The 25,600-nt window shown below is 43.2% G+C and overlaps 2 protein-coding genes across 5 annotated transcripts in view; one reads left to right on the forward strand and one right to left on the reverse strand.

Moving 5' to 3' along the window:
- Positions 1-25,600, reverse strand: part of LOC126168779 (synaptosomal-associated protein 25) — a 405,535-nt gene that overhangs the window by 240,045 nt on the left and 139,890 nt on the right. The window contains exon 1 of one of the 4 annotated variants that reach the window (XM_049920589.1): positions 21,881-22,022. The exons of the other annotated variants lie outside the window; for them this stretch is intronic. The gene's annotated coding sequence lies outside the window, so the exon portion shown is untranslated. Of the gene's footprint in view, positions 1-21,880; positions 22,023-25,600 lie in introns of those variants that run through there. 4 annotated transcript variants of the gene reach the window in all.
- LOC126164033 (repetin-like) overlaps positions 21,970-25,600 on the forward strand; it is a 61,667-nt gene continuing 58,036 nt past the window's right edge. The window contains exon 1 of the mRNA XM_049920209.1: positions 21,970-22,168. Within this exon, the coding sequence (XP_049776166.1) occupies positions 21,970-22,168 (199 nt within the window). The remainder of the gene's footprint in view (positions 22,169-25,600) is intronic.

Raw genomic sequence — 25,600 nt, forward strand, 5'->3', positions numbered from 1 at the left:
ACGAGATGGAGGTACAAATCGGCGACAGATTTTTGAAGATGCAGTTTTCATGTCGTGCAAAATTTGACTGCTAGATCGACTTCTCGTTAGGCGCTATTCTGCATTATCCAAGCTCTCAGCTGTCGTATGCTTATAAATTAGCTCATGCGACAGTCGGTCGTCATCTAAGGTCTGAATACGATGCTGAAATTGGGTTCGAAAACAAATCGGAGGCAATTGAAAAGCGAGTACTAATAGCCCCGCACAATGGGTCCTTCCTGTTTTGTTGTTGTTGTTGTTGTTAAGAGAGACTCCAGGTGGAGACGTCAAATAAATCCTTTGCTTTGGAGCTCTTCATAGGTGGGCACTAGTCACATTTTCAGACTACCACTATCAGTTTTGCCACAGCTGATGTTCTCTTAGCTCCAAGAGATGACGAAATGGAGGAAGCAAAAAGTGGCAAGTACACCATCGGTAGAGTATCTCAAGAATGGACCAGATTTTCCAGATAATCATCAGCACTTGGCAGAAAAGTGGAGAATATCGCCACATTCCAAGGAATAAGAAGGTTCCCGAACTGTTATTTTGGTTTAGCGAACATTAAATTAGGGTGGACAATATTCTTACTACTCGATAGGAATATTACAATGCAGAAATTGGCAAAAGAAATCCGATTTCATCGCTCAATTGCCGTTCGACCTCTTCTACGAGCTGACAGACTGAGGAAGTTTTGTTCTCGCAGTGTACCGTACTGCTTGACAAGGAGAAAGGTCTTTTTTAAGTCTTTTCCCGACGTATTATGAAGAATAAATATAGTCAAATAGCACTTTAAAAGCTAAGGATCATGATCTTATTAACTACGGTGTTCCAAAAGAGTTTATTTTAAATCTTGGTATTAAGAAGAAATTAACCTGGTGCAGTTTCCTTCGCCCTAAGGAACTGTTGAAACGAGTGTTGTGTGACCCACGAAGAACAGTGGCTGAGAAGTGGTACACCAAAACAATGGTTGGAGACTATTTTAGTAAGACCGTGATTTGTGGTTTGTGCTTTCACTGATAACGTTCTAGGATATCGCTTAATAACTTTGACCAGACTCCAGAACAAAAAAGATTAGGCTTTAACATCCCGTCGACGACGAGGTCATTTCAGAAGCAGCACGAACTCGTAATGGAGAAGGAATCCGACTTGACGCCTAGCGATTTAGGGAAACCATTGAAACCTACTCTAATTACTTAGTTCCCCGATCTAGCCCCGTATTACTGAGGATTCGGCAAAGAAGGATTTCATGTTCTATGCCTGAAATGCCTATGGACGCGGATGTATCTAGCTGCCACAAGATTCAAAGAGAAAACAATTTTTTTATATGTTGCTTCGAGGAAGAGTTACAGTAAATATGCTGGAAGTTTTGAGAAACGTAAAAGAAATGCAACTACTCCTCGTCACTTTTTTGCACAGTATTGTCTCATTTTAACCGACTGGAATAAAAGGTCAGAGCTATTGTTACCGCTGAACGTAAATTCATAGCAGCTGACCACATTTCATCAATACATCACAGTATAACAATCGCATTTGTTGTGAGTAGTAATTGAACTACGTAACCAGTTCAAGAATAACATGCCATATGAAGTATGAACTGTCCTCGGTTATTAACGTTTTAATCTCAAACTTCCGCCCTTTCGGATTTTATTTCCTTTTGCGGGTTATGGACTTACTTAGTAATTACGAACGTACCCTCTTGATTAAACGTGGAATATTTTAAACTAAACTTTGCGATTACGTTACAGAACTTTTCTCAACCAATTTGAAGACGATGCATTATGGAGTACTTTGAAATGAATTCGTTTAGCTTATGCTGGATGCTGCGTTACTATGAAAGCCATGAAAAATGACTGCTAAGCATACTATTCTGGCATAATGAAACTAGTCTACAGGTTTGGAATCACTTTCGGCTGCACGGCTGTTAACAGGGCGCTTCCGAGCAAGTTGTTATTGAACTTTTAATAGTTAAATACACGAAGGGCGTCCATCATACCACAGTTCGTAGGGGGCGAAGGGCTAGATCTGGGAGTATCGTCTATTTTTAATATTTTGGAAGACGAATGACGTCTTCTAAGTAGCCATAAAAAAGTTCCAGTTCCGCGCCTGTTACAAACCTGCATAATACCGACTTCTACATTATTTTCTTGAAGGAAAAACACGTGATTACACTACATTCTCTGCTTTCCCCGAGAGATATGGGGCGAGGCGGAGGGAGACGGAGGGGGGGGGGGGGGGCGGAGGCGCCCGCGAGCACTAAGATTTCTTTCGGAACTAAACCTGAAACACCAGTTTTATTGCGACTAAACTTACCTTAGCAGAAATTTTTATTTTTATATGAAAAATATACTCAAGATAAAAATATAGTTATAAATAAAAGGGATAAAACAGCAGTCTGTTGACGACCTTTTCTCGTTAGCATTATTTCAGATTAAGTATTTTGGAGTCATTGTTGCAGCAAAACATGTTGCATTATGCAGTGTGTGTGCGCGCGCCGTTTAGTGTCGTCTCCATTAATATTACGCAGGAATGGACGCAAAACGTACACATTGTATCCCAAATTGTCTTGCTAATACTAATAATAGTCTTCAGAATGAGATATTCATTCTGCAGCGGAGTGTGAGCTGTTATAAAACTTCCTGTCAGATTAAAACTGTGTGCCTGACCGAGACTCGAACTCGGGACTTTTGCCTTTCGCGGGCAAGCGCTCTGCCATCTGAGCTACCCGAGCACACGAAAGGCAAAGGTCCTGAGTTCGAGTCTCGGTCCGGCACACAGTTTTAATCTGCCAGGAATTTTCAATAATAGTTTTATCCAATGCTCAGCCGCGCGGTCTGAGGCGCCACGCACGGACTGCGTGGCTCCTCCCGCCGGAGGTTCGAGTCCTCCCTCGGGCATGGATGTGTGTGTTGTTGTTGTTGTTGTTGTTATCACAAGTTGGTTTAAGTAGTGTGTAATCTAGGGACCGATGACCTTAGCAGTTTGGTCCCTTAGGAATTCACACACATTTGAACACTTTCTAATGCTCAACAATAAAATTCCTCGTCGTAATGATTTTTAACATTATGTACACAGGAAACAAAAATATGAAAGTAATGTTAAAAACAAGGGATGGTGTGGATACCCTGTTCACAGTTTTCTTGAAGTGACGGACATATTTACGCTTCTTGCGACACGAACTGCTTTCTTATTATGCTGCGTGTCTCCTGCAATCGATAAACGTAGAAATTATTTAAGAAGTAGCCTCGGTAATATGTACAAGCAAAGTGGAGGAACACAGGCGAGTGACGCCAGGAAACGGTGGCTTAATGGCAGAACTTGCCTTTAGTGGGATCTCGCCCTGTCTCCTCCAGTAACAGGTTTTTTGTTTACAGTGCTAACATAATCTGCGACGTTATTCAAACGAAGAAACAGTCGGCTAATACTGTGTAGCGCGCCTAGTTGCAGGAAAGTAACGCAGTGACCAGTTAAACACTACAAGAAAATTGTTTTGAATATACTGTAGCTCCTTTTCCGGTACAATCACACATAATTTCAATAAGAAATTAATAGTTTTGGCCGTTACCAGTCAGCTTCGAATTATAAGACGAATTACTGAAATTGAGTGTGACTCTACCGAAAAATAAACTACCTTCAACACAAACATTTGAACAATCACTGACGTCTCCAGTACCACGCAAATGTACTTTCCAATTAAGACCATTTGTTTAGTAGACTTTAGCTCCCTGTCTAACCACTTCCCCAACACGAGTGTTGGTAACGTATGTAATTAAGCCTCCATCTCTCTGCCCCTTCGTCTGTCATTTATATCAAATATCAAGATTGGTGTAATTGAACGTTTTTTCTTCATTACACGTACGTTCATCACTCTCCCGCACAACACAAATACTTTGCCAATCTTCCTACGTATTACATAAACACTACCAGTTACTTGGAACAAAATAATGTCCGGAAGTGAATATCTGGTAATGTTTTGAAACCATTCAGCAATTTCATCATGTGAGATCGGCGTTTTTTGCGTTGGACATCCTCGTAGAAAACAAATTCTCAGTTTACTTGTCGCGTCGAATTAGCGTAAGTTCTCGAGATTGCGAGGTAATTTTCCTACGAAAGAAAAACGCAAGTTCCTCCAATCATGAAACATGTATTTGAACATGCCCTTTGGAGTCCTCAAAGAAGGAAATGCAACAGGTGTTGACATTAGTGCAGAATTTCTGAAAAGTTTAAGTAACAATATGAAAACCAATTAGAATAATGAATGACTGCTACGAAAGAGCAATCATGCCGGCAGACTTCACACAATTACAATCATTATCGTACCCAAAATACGAAAGGCAATTGACTGCACCAATTAAAGAACACTATCAATGTTTCCATTTGCCTCCAAAATACTCAATATAGTTAAGAGCATGATAAAAGGGAAAGTACGTAAGTATATTGGAGAATACCAATCTGGATTTAGATTATAGCAGAGGCAGAGGGGCAAGAGATTTTGGCCTTGCTCGTGCTACTGGAGGTAAGTATGGATATGAATAGATGTTACTTTCACTGACTTAGACAAAGCTTTCGACAATGTGAAGTGCGAGCTCCTCTTGAACTATGAAAAATAGGATTTGCCTGGAAAGACAGAAGAATGATTAATCAACTGTATCAGAAGAGAACCACAAAAAATAAACCTCAATAACGTAGAGGAAGAGTCCAAGATTAGGAAAGGAGTTAGAGATCTATGACCCCATCTCCATATTTATTTAATGTGTTCACTGAGGAAGTTATTCAGTTCATGAAAGAGGAGACAAAGGGAATAAAAGCAAAAGGAAATGGATACGTTGTATTAAATTTGCTGATAACATCGTGACAGATGCAAGCTTAAAAAAAAAAAAAAATAAAATGCTGCAAGTCCTATTAGACATTCTTAAATTACGGAAATTAAAAGTGAACAAACGGGGAAAGAAAATTAATGATACTACGGAAAAGTATGGAGAAGTTAGAACTAATGTAAAATTGATGGCGTCGAAGCTGAACAGGGGTAATTTTGTCATCTCGGTAGCATAATCCCAGGAGAATGGATGCGTAATGGAAGTGAAGGATATCATTGGCAAAGCATGCGTTCATGACCGAGAAAAACATTTTAACCAGCAAACATACTAACACAGATATCAGAAAATCCTTTGCAAAATGATGTCTATGGTATGCACTGCTCTACGGAAGTGAAAGTTGGACCTCCGGGTAGATTGGAAAGGAGCCGACTTTTAAGCTGCTGAAAATGTGGTATGGCGGAAAATGACAACGAGCTAGACGGAATGATAAAACCAACCTGGAAGTCTTGAGGGAAGTCAACAAAGAGGAGATTAATAAAGTAAATGGAAAAGAGAGAACTTACTGGATATGTCACCACCACCACCACACCACCACCACCACCACCACAACCACCACGTTCCGCGGAACAATGTGATACGAACGTATTTATTCATATAGCGAGTTCAGTACTTAGTTAACAGAACGCTAATTAGAACATTTCTAAATAAAGAATTAAGGAATCAATAAGGCGAAAAATTTGAGAATATACGATTAAACAGCACTCGCCAGAAAAAATATGTACTACTACTGCGAGGACTGTCGTAAAAGACTAAATGTACCTTCCAACTCATATTTGAAGATTTAGTGTTTACCATTCCATTTTTTCCATTCTGTTGGATGCCTGCTGAAAATTAAACCTGGTAAATAGCGTACACCTATCCGTACAACAATTAACGAAGTTTTATCCACGTGAAAATAGCTTTCCTCATGTTAATGGAATGAATGCTGCGTTTTCTTCTGAATGAGTCACTATAAGCAACAAAAAATTACACGATACTGAAAAATGGCCCGCACGAAGCTCGCAAACTGTCACAGCAGACCTGCGGGACCGCCATTTTCTGTGCTAATAATATTATATTATTCAGTACCGTAGCAGCTCATATACGAAGCTTGGAGCAAATGGAACGAGCCAGTGACAAGCCGAAGCTTTGAGACTGTCTGGGCGTTTTCAGTTAACAAACTGGTATCGCTTTGGTCGAGGAAGACTAGGATCGACATTTGATTCACAGTATGGCACACAATCACCACAGAAATCCCTTAACGGAGAGTAATTTAATTCTGAAAGTTTAAACAATCAAGACGTTAATACATGTAGTCTAATGCTTTCCAAACTTCTTAAATCGGGAGGGGGGGGGGGGGGGGGGGGGGGGGGGGGAATCGTACGGGTCTTATTTATCCACAAAAAGTAAAGTTGCGAAAATATTATTTGTATGCGAGGACATATCTGCAGCCATGCTACACATTGTGATCCCCGCGCCATAGTACCGTAGCACGCCACTGGATGAGACATAACACGGTGGTGCAGCCCAGTAATGTCTCAGAGTAGCGTGCGATAATTCGATTTCGGCAGAAGCGGAAACGGCGTTGATGGGTCTGGCCAATACAAGAGGCCTTACTCTAGCTGTCTCGATTGTCTATACCATATCACGAAAGACCAGCGCTACTGAAACTTCACTATACGTTACTCAGAAGGCACAAATTTTCTTAGTTCATATGATTTTGGCTAAACTGAATCCGTCTGCGCGTCATGGAGAATATTTTAGAACGACCGTGATGAATTAGAGGCGCTCTGTCAGTTGAAGCTAAAGGAACATGGTATCTTCTGTCACTCAACTGGCGCCAATAGTTTGCAGCTAAACCAACGAAACAGTCGACAGTCACCATTTTTGGCAAAAAAAAAGCGACACTCACTCATTCCTTTATTATCCTCTCGAAGCGTTCTATAGATATGAGCATGAAAACCGTTCAAGCGTACCGAACGAACAAGCAGTGCACTTTTAGAATATCAGAAGTACTTCGTGATTTAATTCTAAAAAAATACGCGCAAATGTGTACACATTGAAAAAATTCCTCGTATTTTTTTAGTCATACCATTCGTTTGGTACGTGTTAGTAAAGATTTGTAGGAATACAAAGGAAATAATGTGTATTGCAAGTACAAAAACAATACACTGAGCTGCGTTAGGTTGTTGGTGCAGCATTTAATGCATGAACTAACCTTTCGAATATCTCCCAAATGTCCGATGGGAATCGTGTCGTGCGATCTGGGTAGCCAAATCATTCGCTCAAATTATCCATGATGTTCTTCACAGCAATTATGAACAACTACGGGTCGCTGACATGGAGCATGGTCACTCACTAAAATTCCATCGTTGTCCGGAAACACGAAGTCCATGAATGCCTGCAGATGGGTCTTAAAGTAGCCGAACATTACTGTTTCCAGTCAACGATTGGTTCACTTGGACCAGAGGACCCTGCCCATTCTATGTAAAAACAACACACTCCATTACGGAGCCTCCAGCAGTTGGAGCAGCATCCTTGTTGACCACTTGGACCAATAGCTTGGTGGGGTCTGCGCTACACTAGCCCTACGGTCAGCTCTTACCAACTGAAATCGGGACTCACCTGACCAGGCCTCCCTTTCCGAGTCGCCGATATGATCACGAGCTTAGGAGAGGCGCTGCAGGTGATGTGCTGCTGTTAACGAAGACACTCTCGTCAGTCGTCTGCTGCTCTAGCCAATTAACCCCAAATTTCGCCGCATTATCCTATCCTAACAGATACGTTCGTCGTGCGTCCCACATTTCTGCGGTTATTTCACGCAGCGTTGCTTATCTGTTAGTTCTGAAGAAACTACGCAAACGCCGCTGCTCTCGGTCGTTGAGTGAAGGCCGTCAGCCACTGCGTCATCCGAGGTGAGAGGTTAGTGTCATGACATGGCAGATATCTGAATAATGAGATCTCTGACGATTTCCGAAATGGAATGTCCCACGCGTGTAGTTCCAGCTACCATTCCGCGTTCAAAGTCCGTTAACTGGCGTCGTGCGGCCATAATCATACCGGAAACCTTTTCGAATTAATCAACCGAGTACAAATGACAGCTATGCCGATGCACTTCCCTTTTGTATCTCGTGTACGCGATACCACCGCCATCTGTGTATATGCACATCGCCATCCCGTAACTTTTCCTCAGTGTGCTGTTGCCTGCAGCTGTTCTGCTTTAAAACTGCGTTGCAGATTCAGAAAGTTACCACGGATGATTACGCACAACGCTGTGCGCTTGTTAATAGAGCTAAAGCACAGTGCTAATAAGGAGAGCAAATATTGTTACAGGCGCGTAAGTGCTGCACGCGCATCCACAACACTGCGCTGCTGTCAAACAAATCAGTCGCTGTTTAATAGTAGCTTTCTTGTACACAGCCCATCTCCCTTTCCAACCCTAAGGAGCCACGACGATGTCTTACATCTTGCACGACCCAACCGAGATCGACCAATAATTCCTTCGCGTGCAGACTCATTTTACTCGCCTCCACCAAAAGTGGTCTGCGTCGAGAAATATTGCCAGTCGTCGATGAAAGAGTGAAGTAATTAGTTCCACGTCGCCTGAAATGGAACTCATAAAGCCGTCGCGAGCCGCCATTTTTATTTCTCCGCGTTTCCAGAAATGCGGAAACAGACGTGCCGAGAGTAAGCACATCGTGGGTCTGAGTGAACAGCGACAAACGTGCAACGACTCGCTTACTTGAAAAAGTACTTTTTTAGGAAATGATCTTGCCACTTTCTCTGTATAGCTTCTCTTCGGTTTAGAAGCCACAAAGAATGACAAGATACTAACATGTGTGTGCTAATAAAAACCAACCATCGCAGTAATGCTTAAAGGAATTTTGCTACTAACGTTTTTATGGTATAAACTTATTGAGTACCTTTTTTAAAAACTCAAGATTCTAGAATGATGAACAGCACATAGCAATCAGTCTCAGTTCCAAGAAGCACAAAAGTTATTTTCCATTATTGGTTTCCGACCGAAGTATACCTTTAAACGGCGGAATACAGTTATCGCGTAAATAGCATAGATATGACTTCAAAAGATAAGGTCACAACAAAAAGATCGCGAAAGCACTGTAGTCTTCCTGCTCTGAGTTACAGCATCGTCCTCCATACCACCTTCAGTCCACACGGTCGCAATTACAGATCAATCGCTGGAAGCAGTTACACCCACAAAAGATCTAAGAAGACGTGTGCGGAGCGATTTCCAGTGGAACAATCACATAAAACTGCAAGAAAGACAGACCTCAGACAAGAGTCACTGGAAGAATTCTCAAGAAATTTAGTGCGCCCACATAGGAGGTATCTTCCGGAACAGCCGTTCGACCAATATTAGAATACTGCTCCTCAATACAATATCCGTACCAAATAGGATTGATAAGTAAATAGAAAAGAGCAAGATCCTACTCGCACACAACCACTCTTTAATATTACTCGTTATAAAATCCGTAGCACACACTACGGTCACTGAAGAGTTCTGTAACCTGAGATTCCATTAACAATATGTGTGTGCGTCCGCGCGAGTGCATGCGTGCGTGTGTAAAATCTATTAAAATTTCACTAACGTCGCACAAATAAATTTCAAGCTAATTTTATAGCTAACAGTTTCTAGCGAAGAAGCCTAGAACAGGATAATCCTTCTGCAATCTAAAACAAGTATATACTGAACTTTAAAACTAAATTGCTCCATATGGCCTAACGCAGAACAATACAAAAATGTCTGCGTAACTCATTATGCGTTAGGCCAATTGGTTCCCTTGTAATTAAAGCATCAACTCTAACCTCCATACTATAAAAATCCTGAGAGGGCAAAAGGACGAGTTTCTGTCATTGCGCGCTTTGCTACGTGGAAGCGAAAGAGTTTTCTCATTTGCAGATGAAATCAACCACTGATTTTGACAGTTTAACGACTTGTGTTAGTATTACAGATGTTACGCAAATTTCTCCGAAATTTCAAATATCAATGCAACGCTCGTTTTTGTATTCGGCCATTTAAAAACTGTAAAAACAGTCTGAAACATTGCATTGCTTTTTCTTTCTACAAGAGACAAAATTGCATGTGTTTAATAACTTCCTGTATTGTTGCACTGCCAAGTATTTAGTTTACTGCTTGAACGGGAGAACAAAAAAATCTTATTTTTCTGACGATTTCTCAAAAATACGTTCGAAATGGTTTATTGTGCTTTTCTGAGAATTTTTTTCGTTACTTTACGTAACGTCCGGTTTTTAAACAAAAGAAGCATTTATGTTTTTTGACTTCTTGATCCAGCAGATAGCAAAACAATATCAGACAAGCATAATATACTAAAAACTGAGTGAGGTAGTGAGATAGTAAAATTGATTTGTACCAAAATCTCCGTCATTCATTGAGTTTTAAATCTAAGAGCCAACTTATTTTTATCACATAATACCCTTATTATTCAGTTCGTATTATTTAGTTCGTATTATTTAGACAAAAAAGTACTTTCAAACAGAAGGCCATTAGCATTTTTTGATATCACTCCCTAGCTTCAGTCTGTAAATTCTATGGTTTACTCTCTGAAAATGTGCCCGCAAAATTCTTATTCTCTTAAATTTAACCATGGAACCAAATATCACTTCCTTTCACGTAACTTTCGTTGTAACTAAGTGCTGCACAAGATTTCACCGTCGTTACGAAGAAGCAGTTACTGAAAATAACTACAAGTAAGATAAATTTTACAGTACTTCGTAAGTCGCCTGTATATTGACACCGCAGCTAGCCGGCTGATAAAAATGTTGCTGTCAATATAACGTTAGGCGCGGCCTGGTTCTAAGGGCGATGGAGAGTACTCATTGCCGTGAAGCAAAAGTTTTCTATTGCAGCCATTCTGGTCTGTTCCCGTTAAAATAATGCTTCATTCAATTAAGAACAATAATTAAAAATGAGGCTACGTACATATCTTTCTATTCGCGAATCAGTTACGATACAAAACAATATATGTTATAAATGGCATACAATAGAGTAGAGAGTGAAAAACTGAGCATACTTTCCTACTTCATAGTCAGCACAAAAATAACCGAGAGGATAACATTATTTGAATGGTTTGCTGCTGTTCCCCCGTGTACAAATAATCGTACTACTGAATTACTCAATGCATCACAAAAACAAAGAAGCATCCAGAAGAGGATCACGAAACTAAATTTCACAGAATGAGAGTATATACTGTTATTTCAGTGATTACAAAATCGAGTCAAATTTACGAAGAACTTGGCAGTATGAGGCCAAGTATCACTGTAACGTCGCAACCCATCTAGCCAGCTTGCATACACTGATTCAGTTGAGAATCTTGCCGCCGTTACACTCTCTCCAGAGGCAGCCTGGCCCGCAACTGCCGCAAATGGTCCTTGATATCCTGGCTACTGCATTGGGTCCGAGTTGGCACCACACATGTTCTATCTGGGACAGATATGGGATCCTGCTGGCCATGGGAGTACCTCAAAATCCTGCAGTCAGAGGCGCGCCATGTGTGGAAGAGAACTGTCCTATTCAAAAATGGCACGAAGATAATATCACATGAGAGGTAACACTAGGACGAAGGAAGTTGTGACGAACCATTGTGCCATCAAACACTCACGATCACTAGCAACTGTTACCTGAAGTCATACCCGATCAAATCTCGATGAGCAAGAGTCCACTGCAGTCTTTAATGACAATTTCATTGTGCCAAAATGGGAACACTAGGGGTCGTCTGCTAGGGAGTCTCATGTTCAACAATGTGTACATAACGGTATGGTCCGAAACACTTGTGCCTGCGCCAGTATTTTACTCTGCCGCCAGATCTACCACAAATCGTCGCCTATCCTGCTTTACAGAAGCGGCCAACAATCGATCTCCACTTTCTTTGACAAAGTGTGGACGTCCGACGTCTTGCAGCCGACTCACGGTTCCGCCATCCTTCTACCACTTACCACAGATGCTCAAGGCCGTAGCACGCGAGCAGCCGACTAGTCTCGCCGTTTCCTAGGTGCTCATTGCCAAGCGCCGGGTCATAATCGGTCCTTTGTCAAAGTCGTTTATGTCAATGAATTTTCCCACTTTTGTTGTATATTGTCGCCAGAATGGTCCCCCACTCGTCTCGTCTTCCCTTATATGGCCCACTTTCCTTATCGCGCCTCATGTCCGCAAGGCCACCAAGCAGCATTCAGTCACGTGGTGGGCAGTGGTCATAGTATTTTGGCCCAGCCGTGCAAGTGGCATTGTAGAGCCGCTGTGGGTGTGGTTGCGAAACGCATATTGTATCCCAAGATTACAATGTGGGAAAATCTGACGTAGGCATGTGGTCCCTCGAATCCTCCCCCCACCCCCCTACGTTTTCACAGGTACTGACGTCTTCGTCGGCGACTCATTAAAGCCCGTTATTTTTACCTTTCGAAACAGTTTCAGAGAGATGGTGTAGGCAAAATGAGAAATAAGGAATAAGTATGAAATCATACATTCCAGCATAATCTCGGGGATACGCAAGCAGCCAAACAGACGAACGACTAAAGGGGAACTTAATAGTAATTTCAGAAAATGAAGCGAAACTGTCGTCATGGGAATTTAATATTGCAGTTCTCTAAAGCTAATCAAATGAAGAAACTTTCATTAGAATTCCTTATGCGTAAACTCCGCGAATTAGTATAAATTTTATGCCAGAGAGTATTTCTTTGTACTATGTATTATGGTTTCTCCCTCTCCCATCCACGGACGGACTTTGTTGTTTCTTCTTCTCAAAGTGCAAAGATATTAATGTTGGACTGGCCGGCCGCTGTGGCCGAGCGGTTCTAGGCGCTTCAGTCCAGAACCGCACGCCTGCTACGGTCGCAGTTTCGAATCCTGCCTCGGACATGGATGTGTGTGATGACCTTAGGTTAGTTAGGCTTAAGTAGTTCTAAGTCTGATGACCTCAGATGTTAAGTCCCATAGTGCTTAGAGCCATTTGAACCATTTGAAAGTTGGCCTGACAAACGCGTCAATCAATAACAAATGATCAAAAATTATCAATAATACCTTAACACGGCAGGTTAAACTAAAACCTCAAGGAAACTACATCTTATTAAACACCGACTTCAGGCGAAAAAATCCAAACTAATGTGCATGTGCTAATGACAAAGACGAGAATCCAATGCCTTGTTACTTTTATGTTCAGGACAAAAGAATAAAAGCAAATATGGTTAGGTTTGAAAAGCTGCAGATAACATTTTGATAAAAATAATTTTTGTAACGACCTTCAACAGAAAACTTATAACTAAAATGCGCAATAATATGAAGGAAAAACACTGCCAGGGTTTAGAGGAAAGTGTATGCCGAGAGTAGCTATAACCAATAAAACCACTTGTGGAAGACGACACATGGAAGTTTGGGTCTGGTCGTGAGTCGTGTTCGGATAGCCGAAGGGATTAAGGTGACCGTTCGCAAGAAGCGGGACATCCGGGTTCGAGTCCCGGTCCGGCAGAAATTTCCACTGTCATTCCATTATACAGCCACAAGTGATTAATTTTCTCAACTGCGAATACATTTCTTGTCTTTCATGGAAGCCGTAGTCGCCGCAGTGAAACGTACTTTTTCAGAACAAAGGCATTGCAATTTCGTACCTGGAATTTAATACCCGCTTGCCCCTTAAGCTGTACTTATCAATATGTCAGACGTGAAATGTAATACTAACATCTTCCGTTTAATTCAGACGCAGGTTGCAGAGTGACTACGTAAGGTGCTAAGAGGAAACGTGAGTCACGCTCGGCCTGGACAGTGCTAGCTCAACTCAGCTAACATCCGACAGACTCCACGGCAGCCAGTCTGCTTATTAGCTATACATATTACTACTCCATCTGTATGTCATTTTTTTAGGGGTGTGCGTGGCGAGGGACGAAGAGGAACACACAGTCTGATTCCAAATAAAGCCAAGGCTACTCAAACGAAATGCCAAAGACTTTAGTCAGTATGCCCTGGGCCTGTAACTTACTCTCACAATTTCAACATTATTTCATTCTCGGCTAGCAATGCTTTGAAACAAAACCCTATAGGTAACTGTACATGAAGCGTGTTAACAGACAAAACCAACTGTACAAAAGGCAGATGCCAGTTTAATTCATATGGGAACAATCCTCAGAATATGTACTCCACCGACAAAGAAGGTGGCCTAACAGATATGACAGACACCGGGAATAGAGAAGATCTAAATAAAAAATAAATAAATAAAAAAATAAATAAAAAAGTCACAGGGTTTCTCACAGCTTCATTTAGTACCCGTGAAATCCCCATCTCTGAGTTTACAGTTAAATTTCCGAGTGCGTATGTTAATAGGAGCGTCAAATAATCTTTCTCCTCGTCATAACAAGAAACTGCGAGAAATTAGAACTAATACCTAGGTTTGCCAAAAATCATTCTTCCCTCGCGCCTCTCGCAGTTGGAACAGGAAAAGGGGAACTCTCATTGTTGCACACAGTAACCTCCGCCACAGTGCACAAGTTAGCTTGCAGACTATAAATGTAGATGCAGCGATCTCGGCATTATTAATGTTACACGTGTTCCCGAAGGTAAAGAAACATTCACGGTTTTATTATCCCCCACAATTTTTCCGCACCTGACTTTAGGTATCACAGAACAATTGAATCGACATTTCATATTTAAGTCTGAAACTGTATCTTGTGTAGTATAATTTATTTCTATCCCTGAACCGTCTGTTGAAACTTAAGTGCCTGTTGCTAATTAAGTGTGAAGGAAATAGCAAAGTTGCTTACGTTTTGCTTCTGACATTTTGTACTTCGCCGGCCGCGGTGGTCTAGCGGTTCTGGCGCTGCAGTCCGGAACCGCGGGACTGCTACGGTCGCAGGTTCGAATCCTGCCTCGGGCATGGGTGTGTGTGATGTCCTTAGGTTAGTTAGGTTTAAGTAGTTCTAAGTTCTAGGGGACTTATGACCTAAGATGTTGAGTCCCATAGTGCTCAGAGCCATTTTTTTTGTACTTCCTCGTCTTCAGGACAATAATAAACTGATTACTGCGTGGCAAATGTTTACAAAGTAAATGGCGACGTGAAACTACGAAATCGGAAATTTGTGGTAAGTTACTACGGGACCAAACTGCTGAGGTGATCGGTCCCTAAGCTCACACACTACTTAACTAACTTACGCCAAAGACAACACACATACCCAAGCCCGAGGGAGGACTCGAATCTTCGACGGGGCGAAATGCGCGCACCGTGCACTACCATATCCATCTTCGTACGGCAAATTTTTTACACAGATGTTTTGGCCAACAGCATGTCATCTGTTCCCGCACTGCACAGGAAAATTGAGTATTTGGAGCAACTTTGTAAGTTGTTTCATTAATAAAAATATGCCAAACTGCTTGCATTTATTTGTATATGACGCAAAATAGTTGCATTCATTTACATTAGTTCCAGTAGTTTTTTTGTGGTCCAAGTTGTTTTCCAGGTTGATGTACATGTTGTCTAATTCCACACCGAGTACACATTGCAAATAAATTACTGTGGCACACTTAATAACGTGTATGATGTGTGAAATTCAATGTGGGAGCATAGGAGATGCTTTTAGCCAAAAAATCTCTGAAACTAAAAATATTAGCCCTCCGAAGATGGGCATGTTAGCCCGAAACGGGGTATGGCATTAATGTAAAACATTTAAAAAGTATTTGTGGCTGGTTGCGTCATTCGCCAATTATTAACGGCCGCGGGGTTCACAAGATCCTACACGGATAAAATAACGCTCTTCAGTGTTTCGATATTTAACAAGAAATTAAGGTGTAAAAATACCTTGAAAATGAAGTGTTATGAGGCTGAATGAAATACTACCTGAAACTGAGTCGTTGGGAAGTGAGATACTTTAGCAAACTATATTTCCTTCCAGAATATTTGAAAGACATGCAGTGGATCCACTGCGTACGCCACGAAAGTTTGGTGGTACGCCGAAGTTACTTTACAGTACAGTGTTCGGAAAAAAATACGTTGTTGCATCATATACTACAACTACTTTTACACCTTTAAAAAGAAAGGGGGCATGTAAAATTCTCAATGAAGTAATAATGATTAACACTATAGTCTTTACGAATAATGCCATGTACGAAGAAAAAGAGGGAAGTCTTTTGGTCTAACAACGAAAGACCATTCCTCAATTTAAAAATTAATTTATTTGCAACGCCATGTCCTGTTGAAACAAAGTACACTTTCAACTTATTGCCATTAAGTACAGAACAGCAGTTAAGTCTCGTTCTGGAAGATCTAAAACTATCGTCCGTCAACGGCTTTAGAACTCTTTAGAACCACAAATTTCATTAAATGTTGGAAGAAAGTCTGCGGGTACCAAACATTACAAGTACGATGTATGTTCAGATCTCTCACTTTTCTAACCGCCGATCTATGTACACCGCCAAGTGCGCACAATTCTGGTGAGCAATATTTTTCTTTTATTGTCCAGACTCACTCTAACGGAATCTTAAAATGAATTTTGACATACTTCTCAACAAACCTGGGGTGCATAGACAGTGGTTTATATTCACTTCATTACAATGTTCTGAATACTATCTTATGTTTGTGATCTGCATCTTTCCGTTGAGAGTGCCGTAAGCTTCCTGATGATACCAATCCCCCACAAGAACAAAATAATTCCCAGCTTCATCGGTCTTTTTTAACCCTTAATTTGCGTACGTATTAAATGGTTACAGCACTAAATTTGTCTCTTTGAGAACTGCAGCTCTGCAATCTAAGAAGAACAAAGTAATCGTGAATAATTTAGGTTAAAATTACCTCGGTGGTTACAAACCACGTCACACTTAACGAGCACCTTGCAATTGTTCGCTATGTGAAACAGGTTGTCAATCACTTAACATTTCACGGGAAACGTTGTCTTACTATACATACACAATCTATACACTGCGCGATTATTTTTTTACGCCAACTTTTGCTAAATTACGAAGAAATAAGTTCCATAACCCATAGCAAGAGATAGTATAAAAGACATTTACAGTTACTGCTACTCGCACCTGACAAGAAAGCATAAATAAAAGTTTGAACTGTGGCAACAAGTCACACTCTGTTTATATTACACCGAAAAAATTACTTTCGCAGTTCATCGATTTCTGCTATTGTCAGACTTTAAACGCTTCTTCGCCGTTGCAACAATTGTGCAATACCTCACGTTGCAACTATCCCTGCTGATTTGATCAATACGCGGATTCTTCATGTTACAGAACACTCTCAGATCGTCTGAGGTTAGTCGCAACTTTCACCACGTCAAGTTCAGACGCTACCTCGTTTTGCATATCGTCCTCCAATGCTTCGTCAGTCTCTCTCTCTCTCTCTCTCTCTCTCTCTCTCTCTCTCTCTCTCTCTCTCTCTCTCTCTCGACAGAAACAAATCAAGCTGACGCAAGTTTTTAAGGAAACTAACCAATTCAAGTTGCTATTTAGGGGATAATATAAATCTCCAGCGCACTTATCTCTCTTCTAAATCGACAGTGACGTCATGGCCTTGTGATAGTGCCCTACGTCCTTGTTTTAACATTGGCCTACTTATGTGATACACCAGTTCCGCGTACATCCCGGCAAGTGAAATCTGGAGTTTGTTCGTTATACATACATTCACATACTCTTCCGGAGAAAACACTTCGAAGCTTTTACCGTGGGAGGAAAGGGGGGGGGGGGTCGTTCGGTTAAGGTTCAGTCGCATCAGTTGCACCCGTTGGTAACTTTCGCCAATTCTACTGGACCGTGCGACGGAGTTCTACCGACCGGTAACATCAGATGGTTAAAGATTGATCAACGAAACTTTACAGAAAATACAGAGAAATTTTGTTTCTAAACTGTGCAGTTATTTGACATGCTTAACATGGAGTTTAATGTACCTTTCGTCTACATGTCTTGTGGAGAAGACCCCGCTGGCGTTACACTGTGATAACTATGAGGGCAGGAAATACAAAGGAAGGAATACTGGGTTTAACGTCCTGTCGACATCGAGGTCATTAGAGATGGAGCACAGGCTCTTATGGTGTCCAAGATGGAGAGGGGGGGGGGGGGAATCGGGGAATCGGCCGTGCCTTTTCAAAGGAATCAGCCCGGCATTTGCCTGGAGCGATTTAGAGAAATTACAGAAAACCTAAATCCGGATGGCCAGATATGGTTTTGAACCGTCGACCTCCCGAATGCGAGTCCATTGTACTAACAACTGCGCCACGTCGCTCTGTGACAGGAAATCTACCCGTGCTGAATCACAGAGCCCTATTAGCACGTAGCGTGGAAACACACTAGCCATTCCTCTTCCAACCTGATGACGTCGCATAACGCGAACAAAGGAGGGCGTAGTGATGGAGTTAGAACCGAATGACGGAAGCTGGTGTTAGATAGCGTGTTCGAGAAACGACTGCCAACCCATAAATTGATGAGTTATTCAAATTCTTTTCTTACTATTCGTTTTATAACTTCAAACGCCTTCTTCTTGCCACAATATAATATTTATTTACATTCCCGACGAATTTTGCATTTTATATTTCAAGGCATCTGCAGTGGACGTTATGTATAACACCGTTTTCTTTTCAGTTATAAATTTTATACAGTTCATTGTAAGTAAAAACGAAACAGTGCAATTCCAGAAAAAATTCAACTGAAGTTGTCTTTGATATAAAAAGCGAAACCCATCTGGAACGTTCTGGAACCTACATAAATATTATACTGTATTACAGCAAGGAAAATATACGTGAAGTTATAAAACGATCATTATTATGCTTTCTGCGGGTTACCCCTGTCCACTCTTAAGCCTGGCTTATGTCGGAGACAGTGGAAGACAAGCGAACAAGTATTCGTAGACACTTCGCCAGTGTCGCTACCGTTCGCTTGTGTCTGGAACAAGCGTTTACACTGGAGGGGACGGGAGAGAACAGGAAATAACGAACAAATCTGCGTTATTATTTGCTGGCACTAGTAATCGGGACGCAGTGTAGAACAGAATATAGTTAGAGTCACGATGCGAACCATGTACTGAGAGAGTATGATTTTGTATGGCGAGCGCACTGTTTTTGATGAAGTAGGCGATATTACGCAAGATTTAAGTTCGTGAATCTGTGCGTAAGTGTGGAAGTAGTGGAGTTAACACTGAATTGCTGCTGCAGTGCTCCTTAGTATTCGCTGGGTTCTCACTGCAACTGAGGAAGAAATTTAAAAACCGAACACTAATTATCGACGACCGAAACAACCTGAAGAAAGGCTAGCACTTGCACTTTTGTTATCGGCAACTGCAGGCATAGCCATTAGTGGTTGTTACGAATTTCAGTAATCTCAAGTATGTTTCTGATGTCTGCGACATATCAGAAGCACTTCAGGGATTTCATTGACGGACGTACAAGGTTAGAGTGTGTCAAAATATGATTAATGAAATGTGAAATATAAACACGAGACACAGGCTACTTGATAAAGTGTGTTATAAAGCTTTTCTGTTTTAGAGATCACATAACATCAACTCCGGTAACCCACTTTTATTCATAAAAAATCGATAACATGGCATACACCACCCATATAATTACATAGCTAATTCGAACCGAATAGGCAGAATGCAATTCGCTCACGCTCGCTTACCGCTTACACTAGAGAGAAATTTCGTCCTCTGATGCTGTTTCGCCTCTGTTTGCTCAGCTGTAAACCAGGCTTTACAGTACACGTCAGACGGCGCCAGGGATAATAAGAAAGCATTTATGACAGTGTATTGCGCGCATTTTACAGACATCCCCTATAGTGAAAACTAAAAATTATTATTTAAGGTTGAACATTAATTTCGTTACTATTTTACAAGGTTACGTAATGGAACACGTGAATATTATTAATGTACGGATGCCAGTCATGTGTTTTAATCGAGCATGTACAAGAAACAGAGCACTATAACAGTTAAATATCAGTGTTGTGTGTGCTGCTTCTGTGACAGGAGGAGACTTCAGTTCAGGTGCATCATTCATAAATTTCAGTACATATACTTCGTAAATAGCAATGGAATTTTCAGTTTTTTTACAGAAATTTTTCACTTTAAAGGAATGTGGCACTGAAACGTGTGTAAGAAGCCTTCAGCAATGCTGATAATTTTGTTGTTTGGGGCCACAGTGAAGTAATACTTTCATTTAAAAAGTTCCTCCATTTGACTGTACACATCGTTGATTCGACCGTACAATCATGACGTCAGCCTCTGTGCGTTCATTGGGCATGATCTGCCTTCTACAAATGAAATCATCGTCAGAATATATTAAACTTTGTTATATAATGGTGTCACGTCATTAAAATGAGAACAAGTTCACAGATTGTCTGGCATTATACAACGATGTTTAATACATCTGGACGAGGATTTCGTTTATAGAAGTGTGATCATGCCCTACATTATGGTATTTGAAAATGGCCAAAGGCCGAAATCATGCAGCAGAATAAAAGATCTATACCGTCTAGTGCCGGAAATTTCATTAAAAAAATATTAGCAATGCGTTTGCATGTTTATAAATGTACTGGAGCTTTACTTAGGATCAGTTGTGGGAGTCTGGTATCGGTATTGGAAATCAGAGGAAAATTATTTCAATAATGTCGGTTTAGTGGTTGGCCGGTGTTTAATTTCTTATCTTCGTATTCAGCCACGTGCAGCCTAAATATGCCGCGTACCGACAATAGCTTTCAGAGAGCGAGGGCACGACATTTCCGGTTGACGTGAGAAGGAACGTATAGGCAGCAGCATGCCGCCGGCAGACGCGCGTGATCAACGAATGACGTCACGAGCACGAAAATCTCTGAGTCTGCGCAGCGAAAGGTCGAGCCGTAGCGCCACAGAACCGGCAGAAGGCGGCCCGCTAGGCTGGCCGTGGGCGATCCTCGGTGGTGCCGCGATAACACGGCCGCGATACTGCCCAAGGACGGCGTCCTGTGCATACCGGGGACACGCGGCGGAAAGACGGCAAGCAAGAACCGGACAGCAGGCGCGGCCTAATTCCGACACGCCCACCTCTGCTATTGACAGCCTGAACAATGTTGGCGTAGAACACATCGAATAAAGTCTTCAGGAAGAGATTCGGACCTTCGGACAAAACGCGTTTTCAATTCCTCAGTTTTACAGAATTGCGGGAAGGGTGGTTCGAAGTAACAAGGAGTGTAAGAAGGTACTTTCTCACGTTATGATTGGGTCGCGAGCATCTGGAGGCTTCATCTCCTCCGCATACAACTGCAAACAATTCTTCTCTCTTTTGGACGGAGCCTCTAATACTGTCTGTCAAAACCGACTTGAGGTGGTGAACGTTTGAATGCTTCGTTTAGCCAAAGTTGACCAAGAAGCGGTCACCGAGTTTGACAACGGGGTTGGTAGAAAAGTGACGTCTTTCCCCAGCCGAACTGATCTGGTGTGTCCACATGTTGCGAGCGCTGTTCTTGTGAAAGCTACTTGGACTCTTTTCGAGACTGTCCAATAGTTTGGTTCGCAATCGTTATCTGTTGGACGCGTCAAAATATACCGTCTACGAGTCAACCTTTCGCATTTCTAGAGTTTCGGCGTTACTGTACGGCGAGAAACTGCACGGAAAACAGCTCCCTTTCAGAAATCGTGCTCAAACTGCTGAACGTCTCGACAATCTCTCTGTTTCGGCTGTGAAGAGCTTTGAGCTGACACTTCATTCTAACGCCGCTTTCGCGACCCGATCAATGAACATCTGAACGTTCCAGTTCCAGATACATCCGTAAAAGCACTTATGCGTCTCATCTCCTGACAACACCGTAGAGATGAAGCAAAATTTCCTTGCTTCCGGTAAATTGATCATCCGGCTTTAAATTTCACTTTACAGCTGGAGAGTGTTCACCTGTCTTAGTTTTGAACGCTGCCGTGGTGAATGCGCAGTAGCGAGAATAAAGCGAGGTGCCCTCCCGTGGCGTCCGTGCCTTGTGCAGACCGACAGAAGCAGTAGATGTTAAGCTAACGACGCTGAGAAACGGCGCAGCATACCTGTGTGCCGTGCGGTGAGGAGATGACAGGAGAGCCGGTGGCCGGCAGAGCGCGATACTGAGCTTCGCAGCGGGAGGGAGGCGTGTGCGATGCACTGCTCTGGGAGGCCGGCGACGACTGTCTGCGCCTGGTTCCAGAGGTGCGCTCGCCCGGAGTCCGGCAGCGAGCGCCCATTGATCGTACGCTCGGGCGACAGCAGCGCCACGGCGCAGCCGCGGCACGCACGCGTACTGCCAAGTCGAGCGCGCAGCGGTGCTGACCCGCCGAACATCACGACTCCCTATGCCGGTACTGTTGCACTCTGTGCACGAATCCCTTCCTCACTCCGTACACTGAGAAGAAATCAGTAAGCTCGCACGCGAGGTACCGAGGATTGCGTGACCAACACCAACATTTTGTAACGCGTAGAAATCAGAATAGCGAAAAATTTAATATTGAAATTGACGAAGTTACAACATTGTGCTACACTTTCGAAACAAAAACACATCACGGGAGAAGCAAGCACGACAAAATAAACGAAATAAGCGAGAAAACTAGTGGCACTTATTTTTATCCACCAAAGCTATTTTTTGATACAATAATAATATCCTCTTCAAACTAGTTCCCTTCAGCAGCTATACATCGGCGGAGTCGTCATTTCCAGTCTTGGCAGCAGCTCTGAAACGCTTCAAATGACAGGGCTTTTAACATGTCAGTCACATTCTTTTGAATGTTCTCCAGAGTCCGAAAATGACGTACTTTCAAAAATTTTTTCAATTTCGGGAAAACAAACGTCGCAGCGACTCAAATCAGGTCAACAGTGCGACTCTGGAACAACAGGAATGCAAAAAATACCGCGAGTTAACTGGTCGTGTAACAAGAGGCATTGTCATGATGTCACATCCACTTTTCTGCAATTTTTTTTTTGTGGTTTTAGGGCGCACAACTTCAATGGTCATTAGCGCCCTGACTACTCTAAGAACGCACCGCGAGGCACAAGTTGACAACAACAACTAAAAGGGAAAACACGATAAAAGACAGACTGACAGGCATAGGATTAAAAAACAGCATCATCAAATGTCCTTAGCGAGGTTTGTCAAATTGATAAAACGAAGAACACGAGCAGCTGCTCGTGGGTCATCCGCTAAAATGGCATCGAAAGTACTTGGCAGGTTAAGATCTAGGCGCAGTATGTTAAGATCTGGACAGGACATTAAAATGTGTCTAACCGTCAGCAAGTGCCCACATGGGCAGAACGGCGCAGGCGCAGCCGTCAGCAGATGGCGATGGCTGAACCGGCAGTGTCCAATTCGTAACCTTGCTAAAACGACCTCCTCCCGCCGAGAAGGGCGTGAGGAGGACGTCCAAGCCACGGGAAGAGGTTTTAAGGCCCGAAGCTTGTTGTCGGTAAGTGCAGCCCAATCGGCATGCCACAGCGACACAACGCGCCGACAAATGACCCTGCTAAAATCGGACGAAGGGACACAACAAGAAGCTGTCCGAGGCTGGAGGACCGCAGCCTTGGCCGCGGCATCTGCAGCTTCGTTCCCAGGGATACCGACATGGCCAGGAACCCACATAAAGCTAACCGGAGAACCGACGTCCACCAGCTGCTGAAGAGAGCGTTGGATCCGGTGTACGAAAGGGTGAACCGGGTACAGATCACTGAGGCTCTGGATGGCGCTCAGGCAATCTGAGCAGATGACATAAGCAGAATGTCGGTGGCGCCAGATGTAAAGAACAGCCTGGTAGAGGGCAAAGAGCTCAGCTGTGAAGACCGAACAATGGCCATGGAGCTGGTATCTGAAACTTTGTGCCCCGACAATAAAGGAACACCCGACCCCCTCATTGGTCTTAGAGCCATGTGTATAAATGAAAGTCAAATTGATGAACTTCGAACGAAGTTCCAAAAAACGGGAGTGGTAGACCGAACCGGGGGTGACCTCATTTGGGAGCGAGCTGGGGTCAAGGTGAACGCGGACCTGAGCCTGGAGCCAAGGTGGCGTGTGGCTCTCGCCCACTCGAAAGGTTGCAGGGAGTGAAAAATTAAGGTGTTGAAGGAGGCGACGAAAGCGAACTCCAGTGGGTAGCAGGGCAGAGACATACAACCCGTATTGACGGTCGAGAGAGTCGTCAAAAAAGGAACGATAAGACGGATGGTCGGGCATTGACAGTAGCCGACAGGCATACCGACAAAGCAGTATATCGCGCCGGTAGGTGAGTGGCAATTCGCCAGCGTCAGCATGAAGACTCTCTACGGGACTAGTATAAAATGCTCCGATCGGAAGTCGTAAACCCCGATGTTGTATGGAGTTGAGGCGGCGTAAGATGGATGGCCGTGCAGAGGAGTATACGAAGCTCCCATAATCCAGCTTGGAGCGGACGATCGACCGATATAGACGAAGTAGGACGGTTCGATCCGCTCCCCACGACATACCACTGAGAACACGGAGGACATTTAAAGAACGGGTACAACGGGCGGCCAAATATGACACATGTGGAGACCAGCTAAGTTTCCTGTCAAATGTAAGGCCTAAAAATTTGGTTGTCTCCACGATTGGGAGAGCAACGGGACCGAGTCGTAAGGACGGTGGGAGAAACTCTTTGTAGCGCCAGAAGTTAATACAGACCGTCTTCTCGGCAGAAAAACGGAAGCCATTGGCGACACTCCAGGAGTAAAGACGGTCAAGAGAACGCTGAAGACAGCGCTCCAGGACACGTGTACACTGCGCGCTGCAATAGATGGTAAAATCGTCCACAAAAAGGGAGCCTGATACATCAGCTGGGAGGCAATCCATTATTGGATTGATCGCGATGGCGAAGAGAGCGACGCTCAAAACTGAGCCCTGTGGCACCCCATTCTCCTGGCGAAAGGTGTCGGACAGGACAGAACCCACACGTACCCTGAACTGTCGATCCATTAAAAAGGAACGAATAAAAAAAGGGAGGCGACCGCGAAGGCCCCATGTATGCATGGTGCGGAGAATGCCCGCCCTCCAACAGGTGTCGTAAGCCTTCTCCAAATCAAAGAACACAGCCGCGGTCGGGCGCTTCCGCAAGAAGTTATTCATAATGAAGGTCGACAAGGTAACCAGATGGTCAACAGCAGAGCGGCGCCTACGAAATCCACATTGTACATTGGTAAGTAGGCGTCGAGACTCGAGCAGCCAAACCAATCGAGAGTTAACCATTCGCTCCATCACTTTACAGACACAGCTGGTAAGCGAGATAGGTCGATAACTGGAAGGCAAGTGCTTGTCCTTCCCCGGCTTAGGAATCGGGACAACAATAGACTCGCGCCAGCATGCGGGAACATGTCCCTCAATCCAGATGCGATTGTATGTACGAAGAAGAAAACCTTTACCCGCAGGAGAAAGGTTCTTCAGCATCTGAATATGAATAGAATCAGGCCCTGGAGCGGAGGACCGTGATCGGCCAAGTGCGTTTTCGAGTTCCCGCATGGTGAATGGGGCATTATAACTTTCACAATTCGAGGAGCGGAAGTTAGGTGGCCTAGCCTTCTCTGCCTGTTTGCGGGGGAGGAAGGCAGGGTGGTAATGAGCGGAGCTCGAAACCTCTGCGAAAAAGCGGCCGAAGGCATTGGAGACAGCCTCAGGGGCCACAAGGACGTCATTCGCGACCTTCAAGCCAGAAACTGGGGAGTGGACCTTAGTGCCAGATAGCCGGCGCAGGCTACCCCAGACAACAGAAGGAGGAGTAAAACTGTTGAAGGTGCTTGTG

Source organism: Schistocerca cancellata, chromosome 1 (assembly GCF_023864275.1).
Source record: "Schistocerca cancellata isolate TAMUIC-IGC-003103 chromosome 1, iqSchCanc2.1, whole genome shotgun sequence".
NCBI lineage: Eukaryota > Metazoa > Arthropoda > Insecta > Orthoptera > Acrididae > Schistocerca > Schistocerca cancellata.